Source organism: Fibroporia radiculosa (genome assembly GCF_000313525.1).
Source record: "Fibroporia radiculosa TFFH 294 genomic supercontigs, scaffold350, whole genome shotgun sequence".
NCBI lineage: Eukaryota > Fungi > Basidiomycota > Agaricomycetes > Polyporales > Fibroporiaceae > Fibroporia > Fibroporia radiculosa.
The window spans coordinates 4,206-18,171 of NW_012133546.1; the positions used below are offsets into that span (position 1 = coordinate 4,206).

General features: G+C 51.7%; 3 protein-coding genes across 3 annotated transcripts; 2 read left to right on the top strand and 1 right to left on the bottom strand.

The window, feature by feature from the left end:
• Positions 1-287: 287 nt before the first annotated feature.
• On the top strand, positions 288-2,094 carry FIBRA_08458 (uncharacterized protein; the record flags this gene model as incomplete). Its single annotated transcript, XM_012330106.1, has 9 exons — positions 288-553; positions 606-693; positions 754-879; positions 907-967; positions 1,014-1,151; positions 1,193-1,359; positions 1,428-1,601; positions 1,658-1,741; positions 1,801-2,094. 9 exons carry the CDS (start codon positions 288-290, stop codon positions 2,092-2,094), a joined length of 1,398 nt encoding a protein of 465 aa, XP_012185496.1.
• A 622-nt stretch (positions 2,095-2,716) lies between these two features.
• Positions 2,717-6,824, top strand: FIBRA_08459 (uncharacterized protein; the record flags this gene model as incomplete). The annotated part of the gene is made up of 14 exons (XM_012330107.1): positions 2,717-2,809; positions 2,872-3,032; positions 3,079-3,306; positions 3,360-3,483; positions 3,539-3,709; positions 3,768-3,921; positions 3,973-4,248; positions 4,298-5,041; positions 5,099-5,194; positions 5,250-5,402; positions 5,460-5,561; positions 5,617-6,132; positions 6,202-6,436; positions 6,491-6,824. The coding sequence occupies 14 exons, from the start codon at positions 2,717-2,719 to the stop codon at positions 6,822-6,824; spliced, it is 3,387 nt and encodes a 1,128-aa protein (XP_012185497.1).
• Positions 6,825-7,203: 379 nt separating this feature from the next.
• FIBRA_08460 (uncharacterized protein) lies at positions 7,204-13,753 on the bottom strand (the record flags this gene model as incomplete). Its single annotated transcript, XM_012330108.1, has 18 exons — positions 7,204-8,133; positions 8,186-8,245; positions 8,297-8,455; positions 8,507-8,830; positions 8,882-9,010; positions 9,062-9,364; positions 9,418-9,718; positions 9,779-9,993; positions 10,043-10,276; positions 10,331-10,490; positions 10,548-10,768; positions 10,824-10,929; positions 10,979-11,145; positions 11,197-11,405; positions 11,457-12,288; positions 12,342-13,154; positions 13,205-13,533; positions 13,582-13,753. 18 exons carry the CDS (start codon positions 13,751-13,753, stop codon positions 7,204-7,206), a joined length of 5,664 nt encoding a protein of 1,887 aa, XP_012185498.1.
• Positions 13,754-13,966: the final 213 nt, after the last annotated feature.

A 13,966-nucleotide genomic window follows, 5' to 3' on the forward strand; every position in this document is an offset into this window, starting at 1 on the left:
GGATCCGGAATGTCTCAGTCCAAGTTTAGGCATCAGGAGTCAGCGTGCGCCGGTACGCATGAGAGCACAAAGACAGGGTCTTGTTCCTAGAGATTTCAAGATTGAGGGTATTGCGTGAAGGCGTCCCGGTGAGAGCCGGCAACCTCAAACGCTTCAGTCGGACTCTCGTCATGTGATGCAGACGCGTTCTCGCACGCGTCTCGATTCTGTCGTCTTTGCCGTCGCCGTCCAGCGCCAACGCATTCCGTGCCGTATCTATCCTGTCTCTACTTCTTACCCGCACGGGCATGCCACTCCAGCTACCTGGCTATTACTGGGACGAAGGGAAGAATCGTTACTTTCCTCTCTCGAAGGCTGGGCCGGCCGGACGCTCGTCCATACAGTCCGACGTCCGTGGAGAGCGCCCTGGTCGGACAGCCTATAATACGGGCGTCTCTGAGGGTTCTCCCCACAAACGAAGACGCATAGAAATGACTCTCCCGGAAGGCATATGGCGCGCGAGAGAGAGCTCGCGCTTGTCGTATACGAGCACCCGCAGGAGGAGATGCATCCAGTACGCCGTACGTTGGGTTCTAGTCTGACCGGGAGCAGCTAATTGCTTTTAGTGACATCGTTGCTTCAACTATTGCCTTGACCTCCCGACAGCATTGTCATTCTATCACGAATGCAGTGTTAACCGCTTTTCACACCGGCGTAAGATTTCACTGTATTATTCGTGTACTTTCACTCACTGTGTGCTCTATGCGCCGAAAGCCCACTTCTCATGCCTACGACGAGCCATATTCCTTCCTAATTGGTGATACATCTGGGTGGCTACATTCACTGAGTGGCACAGGAGAGAATCTAATACATGCACGAGAGCTGAACATCGCATCTTCGGTATGTGATTCATGTGTTGCCGTTAAGATGACCCTCAACTTCAAAGCAGATATCTTCTATCTGTTCATGGCGCTCTTGGCATGTGTGGGTAACCTACCAGTTGAAATACTGAGGATCGCTAATGCTCCCTTCAGAGCCACCTCGCTTGAATCGCCATGCAAAATTGTCGTTCGCAATACTGAGCCCACAGAGTGCGTTGCAAGCTCCCTCTCTCATTATGGCGTCCCACTTACCTGGGCCCCAGATCATGGACAATTCTCAATCTGGACAGGGTATGTCATGATGTCTGGACGGCTGATCTTTACGATCATAGCCTTGCACTGGGTAAATCCTGTTTCGCAGCTAGCCTCTAGGGGATATGTCGCTTACATCGTCAAAGGTGCCGCAAAGTGTGGTGTTTTCCTGCCAGACATCGACACCGGGCGAGGATTCCAAGTCCTGGAGACTGGCAGTGATGTCTTGGCAGTGCACCTCAAGAACGTGGGTCCCCCGCTCAGCTGTCATCTCCACAGAAGGCCTCATTGACAGCGACTAACTCTAACCCCCAGCATCTTGTCTATACGGGCGCTCGGAACGGCAGGGTGGACCGGTTCGACACACGCCTGCACACATCCAACCGGCAGGGCCTGTTAGAAGACCGCTTCCAACGCACCACGAGCGCTATCACGCACCTCAGCATCGTGCGCGAACGCGAGCTCCTGCTGAGCACGATACGCGGAGATGTGAGTCGGCCCTGGAGTCCTCGTGTCATCTCTCTGATTACGCCTCTGCCGCGCAGCTGGAGATGCATGACCTCCGCTTCCTGCGGAAGGCGCCTCTCATGGAGTTCTCTGGGCATGTAAACGCCGGCTTGACCAAATTGGTATAGTTCTGCGCGCTCGTGCTGCGTTGTGGGCTAGCTGACGTCTGGGCTGTTGTCAGGGCATCGCGGTGGACCCCTCTGAAGATTTCTTGTTCGCCGCAGGACAGGACAGTCGTATCCGCGTGTGGTCGTTGCGCAGTGGCCGCCAGCTGACGGCAGCACAAGAGGACGCGCCTGACCCCCGCTCCGGCGTGGGAGACGTCTCCTTACCGTCCCACGGGCGCAGCGCGCCTGTCTGCGCGATGCAGGTGACGGAGAGCGAGAGGGGGATGTGCTTGTGGGCTGCTTCGGGCGGCAAGATGTATCAGTATTCTCTAGGCCAGAGAGGCGACTTGCTAGCGCCTATATGGTAATTCTTCGGACTAATCGTAGCTTAGTGGAATGTAAGCAGTAGTGGTATTTGTAGCGTATGTACTGGTAATCATTGTATGCGCCTGAGACGCGCTAGCTTTGGATGAGCTTTGAAGCAGCTATTTAAATTGATTGGCTATGCAGGGCATTAAGTGGCATGTATATACATAGCCAGGTGCGAAGAACTACGTTGGGATTCGACTCAGGTACCTTAAAATCAACAATTCAAGTAGTAAGTCTGAAATAGACGTCTCCAAAGACATTTCTCACTCCGAGATTGGCATCAAATTATAACCCAGACGTATGCGTTTAGTGCGGGTGATTTTAGACAAGGTAACATGATGAGAGACAAGTTTGCAGATGTCAACAAGTTGCGTCGTAGTTGACCGTGGAGTTGGCACGGCCCGGGACGCGTCTGAGCGTGACACTAAACGCGTGACACACGCGACTGAACACGTCTGTGGCGTGGGCGCTTGGCGCGTGTTGAATTGGCACAAGCGAAGTTGAAGTTGATGGGGCTTGTGCTCGTCCCCTGCCTATCGCCCTTTCTTGCGTCTCGTTCTCCTGTCTCTTCTCTTGCTTTGCTCACGCTGTGACCTGTACTTTTAGCTGTCGTTTCTCGCAATGATTCCACCTCCCGATCCTCCACAGGAGGCTACCGACATCTTCTCCATTTCCGACCAAGTTTTGGCCGACAGGCTTCAGTTCATCGAAGAGGTAGTATCCTCGCCACGCATGACAGGTATGCAACGGATACTAACTCTACTCTCGACGCGCAGATTGGCTTCGGGAACTGGGGCAGTGTGTGGTTGTGTCGCCCAAAGCCTGATTCGTCCTCCCCATCCACCGACAGTCCGCATGCACTCAACGACACCAAGATCGCTGTCAAACTTGTCCACCGTTCTAAGACCTCTACTACGGCGGCGCGAGTTCGCTCACTGTAGGTCTCCCGTCAGCGCCGCTTTCGTGTACTGACGTCGGAGCAGATGGAACGAAATGAAAGTTGTCAGATCATTCAAGCACGAGCCACATCCGTCCATCATCCCATTCTATTCGTTTATCATTACCCCCTCGTATGCTTTAATTACAATGGCATACCATCCTCGTCTAGTTCCCGTTGAGGTCCCAGAGAGTACTTCCCGACTTTGGTTTCATTCCCTGCTTTCTGGGGTCGAATTCCTTCACAAACGTGGTGTAGTCCATAACGACATCAAGTACGTTCTCCATTCAATGTCTCTGTCCGCGTTGCTCACTGGGGTATACCCAGGCCTGCAAACATCTTACTGTCGCAAGAGAACATACCAGTGCTTGTGGACTTTGGCTTTGCAGAGCGGTACGATGTCAATTCAAGTACAGCTTTTCATAGCAATCTTTCATATGGAACTCCAGAGGTATGCACCTGACTCGGTATGCTCGTCATTGTTGGCTTAGTCTATTCGTTTATAGTATCTCTCCCCTGAACGTGCAAGGGGTTTACCCCATGATACTCGTAAATCAGACGTCTGGTCCCTTGGTGTAACGCTTTTTGAGATCCTGATCGGTCGTACACCCTTCGAGCACTCTGAAGGCGAGCAGTTCACCACCAAAGAGGATCTAGAGAAATACTGGAATCGAACAGTAAGCGTCAAATTACCTCCGTATGCACGTGTTTTTATGTTTTAAACGAATCCACCAGCTTCGCGGCAAATGGGTGGGCACGTGGAAGATGTCAAAGGGTTTGGAGAAGCTGCTTCGCCGAATGGTGTTACCTAATGCTGACCTGAGATGCACGGCTTCGGAAGCCATGCTGGATGCGTATTGGTCGCAGGATGCGGCATTGAAATCTCATCGTGAGTAATGTTTCTTTTTATAATGTACCCACGTAACACGTTTGTGTGTAGGTAAATCTAGCAGCATCTCACATGCGCCTACGCTCTCCCTACGATTGGAGAAGGATGTAGCGATGTTCTCCGACGTTGTGCCTCCATGGTCTCCGCAAGAGGATGTATCTGAGAAGCCCACGAAGGAGCACGCCAGGAGAGACAGTATTGACAAGGAGGCTGATCGGGCCAATTCCCCTTCAGAGGTGCGGGAGAAGCCTAACCGGCGCTCGAGCCTCATCGCGCAGAATCGTCATGCTAGGTCGCAGTCACAACCGAAGCTGCAGACTCCGGAAGGTACGTGATTGACTAGCAACACACATCGGATTACTCATACCACCTTCAGGGCGTGGTGTTACACGGACGAAGAGGAATGCGTTGATGCCTTCCCTCCTCGCAACACTTTCACCTGTCAAGCATTCACCGCCTACCACATCGACGGTGGCTGTTTCGTCTGCTGCTGGTAAGGAGAATGCGGCGCCCGCAATGGGCGCGAAGGCGGCGAGAACTACGCGTAGGCCTCTCGGGCCTCGGGGGCCAACGCCCCCCAGCTCTCCTGTGCAGAGGCATAACCAGCCTTTGGCATCGAAAGAGAATGCGCCGCCTCATGCGATGGCAAAGGAGAAGCAAGGGCGACGCAGCAGGGTCTTCAAGGATGTCACCTCCGCGAATCAGAACGCGGATACCGCGTCAGCGATTCCGAAGCGAGTGGAGAAGCCGAAGGAGGTACTTTCGAGCTCAGTGCGCAACAGGATGCGGGAGTGGGAGCGAGAACGGGAGCGGCTGCGGGAGATGGAACAGCTTGAGGAGCGTATGCGAGAAGCGGAAGAGGAGCGAGAGAAAGAGAGGCGGAGATACGAGAAGGAGATGGAAGAGGCGCGAGAGCAGGAGCGGGTGTTGGAGCTCGAGATGAGGCAGCAGCGAGAGCTAGAACTGGAGCGCCAGCGCACCTTGGAGCTTGAGCGTGTGCGACTGAAGGCGAGAGAGGCGGAGCCCCGCCCCGCCCTGTCGAGGATTATAACGGGGGGCGCATCGTCCGTGACACCTCCCGGGAGCGTCCCAATTACGCCACTCGGTCCGTTGCATGAAGGTGCGTACATGATTCGTATCAGGATTTACCAGCGTACTCAGCCTACGCGCGAATCAGAGCCATTAGAGTCAGACATCTTGAACGATGAGCACTTCCGTTCGGGCAACGAATCAGGCATTAGCATCCTGAAGCAGAGCTTGAAGGTGTCGCTTGGTAGGTCATCCCTTATTACAGCAATGCATGGCTGATGGTGATGGACTATTTGCAGGCGGGGCCATGAGGCTCTACAAGTCATCGGCTCTGGCTCTAGGGCGATCTACTCCCGGATTGGAGTTATCTCATGATCTTGACGAGGATGATGTGTCGAGAATCAGCATGAGTGATCGGGCATCTTGGGAGGACGACTCACTTATTCGTAAAGGTTAGGGAGAATCTGCTAGGCTATATAACTGAGCCTCTCTAATGTTGTTCTGTTTAGCTAACTCGTCGCTGCCAGGCGTTCGGCAGGCCGTGCGGAATGAAGGCATGGCGACAGCCAATCAACTCGATCGCATGACAATTTGGATCCGCAATGTTGAACGTACGTGTCATGTTTACATCTCAGTCGTACGTCTGACCTAATGTTTGACGTACAGAGGTTGTTGAGGATGCCCGTCAAAATTTTGCGGCATCATCGCCCACCACAGGATTACTCCCTCCCCTTCCTCTCGCGCCTGTAAGCAGACGGCCCTCGACAAGCCACGACCGTAGTAATCGATCCTCGCGTGTCCCACGCAAGATCTTGCCCGCAAACAAGATCTTTGTTGATGAGTACGAATCCGGTATATTTGACAGAATCCCAACGTCGTTCGATCAGTCCACTGTGGAAGACACGAAGGCAGAGACCACCGGGAATGTGGACCAGACACTACCGACAATTCCTTCGGAGCAACCTAGTTTTGCGTCGGGATCTATGCCGCTACCGGTACCTGAGACACCCTCCCGTCGACGTCGCGCAACTGTAGTGACGCGCTCACCAGAACCGGCTCGCAAGAAGAGCAGCGACTGTGTCGTCGAGTCGCCGTCGAAGCGAAGGGAGAAGTCCAGGTCGCAATATGATCTCCTACGTCCGATCACACCGGTCGCGAAGTTGGAGTTTGAGCTGGAGAAACGTAGGCCTTTAATCGCCTTTCTTCCGGAGATCATTGCCTTGACAGCTGATTGTTTACAATGCATAACAGTGGCACTACCTCCGCGTCCTCAACGACTCTCTGCAGTCGTTGACCGGAGCATCTTCATTGCTCCTTCACCCATGCCACGACTACGCGAGTCAGACGTTGTACACGAATGTATCGAGGACGATTTAACATCCTCTCCCCTCCATGTCGATCCTTACCCACAGAGGATACCAGCATCGAATGCTGCCGATACCCTCGATACTCCTACAAGGAAGCATGTTGAGGAAATATACGATCGGTCAGTCGCTACGCGATGATGGTGGGATCCAGTCTAATTTCTATACTGCTATAGGTTCCTCATGTCGACCGCCGGTGTAAAGCGTGTTGGACGGGGTTACCAGTCCGATTACCTACGTCCAATCTCAAATATCCCCGTGCAGGCATCTGGTTCAAAACGGGGCCACGGACTTTTTCATTCGACGCGACGCCCCATGCTGCCACCAGTATCCAGTGAGGATCTCCGTAGAGCTTCATCAGTCGATGAGTTTGGGGTAGTCGTTCCCTCGGCGCGCGATGGGGGTTCGTCACCTGCAGATTCGGGGAAAAACACCGTTGCAATTGTCCGCAAGGCCTTTAAGGCTATTGTGACTGGCAAATCTGTGTCCACTAGGACCAAAGTCGTATGACTACCATCCTCCATTCTCTGCTTGACTTTGCATACTTTGAACAACTTCTCTCATCTATTTCCTCGGACCCATTTATCATCCGGCCAATTGCTTCATTTACACCGTCGTAACTGCTATCTCATCGCTTTCGTATCCTGGTATCTAGTCCATATTAGCTCTTTCACGACTCACGAAGGCTCCTTAACGACTCCGTGCATGTGTCTATTCAGTGCTTATTGCTTCACGCTGTGTTCACGCTCATGTAATCCAGGCTCTGATGAAATCATGATTCTTGGAGGGTCTGCGACCCAGGTAATAACCACACGAGTGAATAAGTTAGCGCAATGCAATGTATGATACAGATGCTGTACGAAATAAGTGTAAGTAGCAGTACAAGCGGTCATGGAGGCGGAGGAACACGATCTCGTCGCAATGTCACCGGTTTACTGCTTCCTTCCGCCGGTTTGAGACGTTTTGCCAATGAGTCATCGGGGGCGGTTTCTCCTTCCTCCCTTGCGCGCTTTCCTGCTGCTCCCACTATCGAAACCTCCCCGGTTGTTCCGTCTGCGGGGGGAGCTGAAGCTGCAGGAGCAGCACCGCGCCCTACTCCTGCTGTTCCACGGATTGCAAGTCCACCTCGTGCAACACCACGAACAGCACCTCTTCCGCGACCCAGTCCTTCAGCAGTGGGATGACCCAAGGATGGTTTCCGAGGCAAAGTTCTTTGCGCGACAGCAGCCGCAGGCGCATTGATCGCGGGTTTGGAAGTTGAAGCACTCGCAGGGGCAGCTGCCATCGGTTTGGCAGTCGTAGTAGCCGGAGGGGGTGCTTGGGGTATAACACCATTTTTTCTCAACTCTTGCATCTGCCCCTCAAGTTCCTTGAGTTTAGCCTGCGCCCTGACCAGTTGGTGATCCTTCAACTTCGTCTTCGCAGCTTGTTCCATTCGACCTCGCTCAACCGCACCTGCAAGTTCCTGCTCGTGCTGCTCTTTCAATTTGGCCTCGTTGGCAGCGACAGCGGCCTGGACGGCTTGATCAACATCAGGACTAGAGACCGATGCATGCGTTTGTCCTTGCGCAATAGCAGCCTCTACTGCAGCTTTCAACTCTTCTCGATGTCGCGTAGTCAATCGCTCCTCAAGCTCCTGCAGTTCGCGGGCGTGGCGAGCGGCAACCTCATCTGAGCTAGTCGAAGAGGAAACAACTTGCAGTTCAGCTCGCAGCTTCTCCACTGCCGCGTCGACGGCAGCTTGTTGTTGAGCAGCTGCACGTTCACTGTCCGCAGCTCGTCCCTTCGACAAATCCTGAATCTTTGCTTGGAATTTCTCCTGTGACGTGGATTCAGTGGTTGAGTAATAACAGCCGACAAATGCCACTCACATTCGACAAGCGAAGATTTTTTGCCTCCTCTACTGCCTTCTGTGCTTGTTCCGTCGCTGCCTAAATTACGGTCAACGTTGATAATTTTCATGCATCGAGGAAATATCCCACCTTTGCCTGAGCGATTACATCTTCCCGACTTCGAATCAGTTCAGCTTTCTCTCCATCCCATTGTCGCTGCAGGTCTAATTGATTGGCACCATCTGAGACTGGGACATTCCATGACGACTTTTCTGCAAGCAGCTTGTCGCGCTCTTCCCTCAACGTCGCCTGAGAAATCGATCAGTAGGATAAACTAGGAGACTCAGCGATGAAACCCACAATTGTAGCTTCCACGTCGTTGAAACTTGCTTGCCGCGATTGAGCATCTGCGAGCGATTGCTCTAGTGTAACTTTGTCTCTCCGTAGAGCATCAACTTCCTCAGATAAATCATGCACGCTAGCCATGGTAGGCGCGCTCCGTGATCGATCCTTTAGCTCATCTCGCTCTGATGTTAGGGCTTGAATCTGAGCTTTCAGTCCATCTATTTCGCTTGTCATCTGCGCTTTTTCAGCGTTGAACCTTTCGAAACTGGCACGGAATTTCTGGTTGTTCTGAATTCCAATCTCCTTGTTTCTGTCGATAGTCCGCTGCATCGAGACCGCCTAATCACGCAAGGGTCAGGACTGGAGCCCCATAGTTTCAGAACCACTAACCTTTTCATCTTGGACAGTTAGACGCTGATCTCGCTCAGAAATTGCTTTCTCTAACTCGTCTTTCTGTACTTTGAGCCTCTCAATTTCGTCTTTAAGAGATTGCACTTCGGCGGGGTCGATGCGATCATACTATCACTATGTATCAGAATAACACCACTTCGTGAGATGGTCTCGGCGTACCTTGCTGAGAAGCTGTGAATTGCGTTCCTTCCACCTCTGACTTTCTTGTTCAAGGTGTTCGATTTGATGGTCTTTTGCCTCTAGTTCTGCCTGAGCGATGCGAAGCTGCTCCTTAGCGGGGTCAAGCTCTCCCGATATCTGTTTAAGCATGGTGTCCAACTCTCTTGCTCGCTTGGCGTGCCTGTCACAATCAGCCCGGAGAGTAGCATTGCTTTCGCGCAGAATGGTGAGTTGGTTGATTCTCTCCAAAAGCTCAACATGTTGCGCTTCGGAAGAAGCTGTCTCCACAGCTCGCTCGCGTTCCTGAATACCATCATATATATGAGTGCGTACTGAGCTCGCTGCAATGATCGTACCTCAGATAAAGCTCTGCGAGTTTCCTCTAGATTGTGTGAAAGGTAGTCGACCTGGGTTTTCAACCTTGTCGTCTCCTGCTTGCTTAGGTCTAATTGCAAGTCGACTATCTCCTTCTCTCTGCGGAGGTAAGTTATTACAGCACGTAGTTCGGAGTACTTTGCATCTGCATCTGTCGAATCGGGCTCTCCGACAGCCGTGTCAGAAGTAGAATCTGCGGCCTGCCTGATTCGAGCCGCTTGGGAGCTGACGGATTCCAGGTGCTGGTGAAGGAGGCCATTCTGAGATCCCAAGTCCTTACATCTAGCAGTAAAACAATTAGCGATATCCTTGACGTAGGGAAATCCAATCAACCCAGCCTACCTTGCGTTCAAATCAGCAATCTCCTTGTCTAAAGCGTCTTTCTGCTGCTTCCAACTAGTTTCTGAGGTAATAAGTTTCGCTTGCGCTGTCTCGTATGCAGTCGTGGCTGTCCTGAGCGAATGTTGGGACTTCGACAATTGCTCCTTTAGCTCATCTACGACCTTCAGAGCATCAGCGTGGGCCATTACTTCCCGACTGTAGCGGTCCTCAGCAGCCTGGCATCAAGTCAACGATCCGAATATACCAGATATTACTGTCACTTACCTTTGCCCGCTCTACTTGTTGCCTCACCTCACTTTCGCGCGACGCACGATCGTTCTCAGAATTTCGCTCTGATGCACTCATGTCGACGATCGTGTCTTCAAGAGTCTTTCGATCTTGGGTCCAAGCGATCCGCTCGGTCTCAAGAGAGCGACGTAGCTCCAGATTCTTCTCCGACAATTGCTCCAGTTCCTGTTGTATCGTTTGAAACCGTTCTTGAAGAGCGTTATACTCCGACTACAAGACACTTGTTAATAAGATATATACTGTCCTTCGACTACTCGAACTTACCGTGCTTTTAGCGAGTTCGGCATCGGTAGCTGCCTTATATTCGTCATGCGTAGAGTTAAGTGTCGCCAGTGCAGCTTCGTTCGCTTGACTAATCTCCTGGAACTGCTGGACATGACTTCTAGCAGCTGTGAGGTCAACTTGAGCAACTTTCAACGCAGAGCTAGAGAAAATCTTAGTCTAAGAAATAAGGATAAACCATATTGGGACACCAACTTACCGAAGCTCGGCAACTTCAGCCTCAAGCTGCTGCTCTCGCGTCAAGTCTTCGTCGGGACGTTGGGCAACGCCGTTTACACCAGTAGCTCTACGCTCATACACGGCCAATTTCTCCTCATTACCTTGAAGTTGACGAACTAGGTCCTCGACGCGTTCTTCTAGATGTTTTTTGCTAGTCTCTGCGGCAACGAGAGCTTCGCGTGTCTTAGCGAACTCTTGGGACTAGTACAGTATCGAAATCAGTATTTCTATTGTCAAAAATATACCATTGACGTACAGCCTTTTCCATTCGAGACTGAAGCTCCTTCACTTCAATGTCCTTTTGGAGGTCAATATGCCGTAGGGCTTCACGCTCCTGGCTCAATTGGCTCCGCAGATCTTGCCTACGATCGCGTCAATTCGCTGAAGTATGTATACTGAATATGAACGTACGTCTGGTTCTCTAACATCTTGATTTGATTCTCAAGACGTCGTCGATCATTCTCTCCCGAGCGCTCTAAATCACTATGCATCTTCTGGACATTGCCCATGAGGTCAGACAGATGAGAGCGTTCCACGGTAAGGATGCGGTTCTCCTCCACCAGGCGGGTTTGAACACTCTGGAGAGACGATAAATCATCATTTGAACGCACAAACATTGTATTGCATACCTCCCAGATCTTCTTCTCCGCACGCAGATTTGCGCATTCACTACGCAATTGTTCTGTTATGCTGTTTGCCGTGAGCAACTCTTCCGATACCCGGTTGCATTCGATGTCAATACGGGTGTACTGGTCGTACAATTGCTGGTTGCGTTTCGACATGTTATCGAGTTCACGACTCTGGGCGATACTTTGCTCTTGAATCATGCGATGGCGCTCTGAAACAATAAATCTAGGACTGCTTATGGTCATGTCAACAGGCAACTCACCGTTCAAAAACTCCACTTGAGCGTTGGCTTTGGCGAGAGCGGCACCAAGTCTACCGGCCTCCCTCTGCGCGGTCAGGACCTCTTCCCGTAGGCGGCCAGAGTCGACGCCCATCTCAGCCTTATATGCTTCGAATTGACTATGAACTTCGGCCAGCTCCTTCTCCAAATGAGAATGTGATCCAGAAGAATCCAGCTCGCTGTGTACGTCTCCATTAACCATGGGCGGAGGTTGTTCAGTGGAGCGGTCCCTGGACAGCATAGCACGTAACGAATCGCGCTCCTTCATGTAGGCCTGAATCGTAACTTCTCCACTCTTTTTGTGACTTTCCAGTTGCTCTTGGAGCTGCTTGATCGCCTCATGTGCTTCCCGAACCGCTTCACTCTGCTCTTTCTCCAGCGCATCCCGATACTCCTTCTCCTCAGATTCCATCTTAGAACCCAATTCGCGCACAATTTTCAGCAGCTTTTGGTTCTGCTCTTGTAGTTGAGGAATCGAGCGGAATAAGACCAAGTTATTCGTGATGACCGCCTCAATATTCTCTGCAGGTCGTGTGTTCTCATCAAGGTCAAGTTCATCATCTGGTGGAATAGATGAATCATGTAGCCGACCAACTTCTTTGAGAAGGACTCGCAGCTGGCGGCCAAGGTCGTCCAACTGCTTCTGGAGTAGATCGTTCTCTTTCGAGCTCTTCGAGAGCTTTTGCGAATTCTCCTCTGACGCTGATGCATACATATCACGTTCAGACAAAGCCTGCGCTAGCTGTGATGCAAGCTGAGACGCCTCCGATTGCAGCCTTTCGTACTCGGCCCGCTGCTGAGACAGTATTGGAGCCTAAAATAAGTGGTCAATCAGTAAAATGACAAAACCCAATAGGACCCCCTTACCCGTTCCTCAATCTGGGCAAGGACGGCTGATAATGTGCGGTCCATGTTGTCGAATTCCGCGGACTTCTTAGCAAACTCTTCTTGTAACCGTACATAATCAGCATACACCTCCGTGAATGTCTTGCCGCTCCTCTGCGCCCGACTAGCCATAGCAACAGTTGGACTGAGACCCATCATACCTTGCGTCAAGAAGTCCGGTGTACCGCTCGTCATGGATGGTGTACCGGGACGACGAGCGGGAGTACTAGGGGTCGCCCCGTCAAGAACAGAAGAGGGTATGGGAAATTCGCCTCTGTCCACTCTGTCCAAGACCGTTTCGAGCTCCTCCACTTTCCTTTCCGCTTCTTCAGCCCTCTGCCTTTGCTCCTCAATCTCTTCCTTCAGCACAGTTTCTCGTCTGTCTGCTTTGTCGTTCACGGCAGCCCAATCTCGCTCTATGCTATCAACAACCGCCTTCGCCTCCGCTTCGCGCGCCTCCATCATTTCGACGAGTCGCTTGAGACCTGCAGCCTCACTTGAATAAGTAGCCTCCTGCTCTGCTAGCTGTCCAGTCAATGTTTGCACACGAGTCAATGCCTGCGTGAGATGATGAGACTGCGCAGTATGTGCAGACTGCAGTGCCTTGAATTGGCTTTCAACTCCTGCGTGAGTCTGCACCAACGCGTCATGTGAGGCTTGAAGTTTCGCTAGATCAGCATGCTTTGACTGTCGGAACCGCGCAAATTCTTCGACTTTGGCCGTGAGTTCATCTGACGCACGAGATGCTTGTTCCGTTGCAAGTCGCAGCTGTTGCGAAATCGTGTCGACTTTAAACTATACGCGTGTCAGCTAGACGTAGCCAAATGAGAAAAGATATGTAGCACCTTCATGGCAGTTTCCGAAGAGCGCAATTCTCTGAGTTGAGTTTCCAGGTTCTGATGCTCTTGACGGGCCTGCTTCAAATTAGCCCGAAGTGTTTGAATTTCCTCTGCCGTACTTCGTAAATTGACCATTCTGTTCAAATAAAAAGAGAAAGGCTTGCCTTCTCTTTGCGCGCCGTCATCCTTGAGCCTGCTCACGACGGTGACGAGATCCCGTTTCTCCCTCTCAGTTTCCTCTATTCGGTGTCTCAGAGACTCAACTTCGGTAGATGAAGTGGACTGAGTTGCTGAAAGCGTGGTAAGTTGCGTTTGCAATGTAGCTCGAGAAACAGCTGTGAAATGTCAGCTAGGTTCAGCTAAAGCAGCACGGTAGAACATACCGAGACCCTCTTTCTCCTGTTTCACATGTTGCAGCTCCTTCCGTACACTTTCGAGGGTACTCTCCAAATCTACAGTTGCAGCTTCCTTATCCTGAAATGCCTGGTCAAGCTCTATATCCTTGCGTTCAATTTCAGCACGCGCTGCGTCCAACTCCCTTTGCACAGCGTCCATCTCGGATGACTGCGCGACAACAAGACGGTAAAGCGCAACTATAGCATCTGGTGACGGCGACGTGAGATTAATTTCAGGGAGGAAGGTGGATAGAATATTTGAGTCGACGTCCTCCGGAACAATAACAGTCAATGTGGCGTCATAAGTAACTGGAGCAGGAGAATTCTCTCTGGTCGATGTCTCATGTGCAGCTGCTTCGGCTGCGGCAGCCGC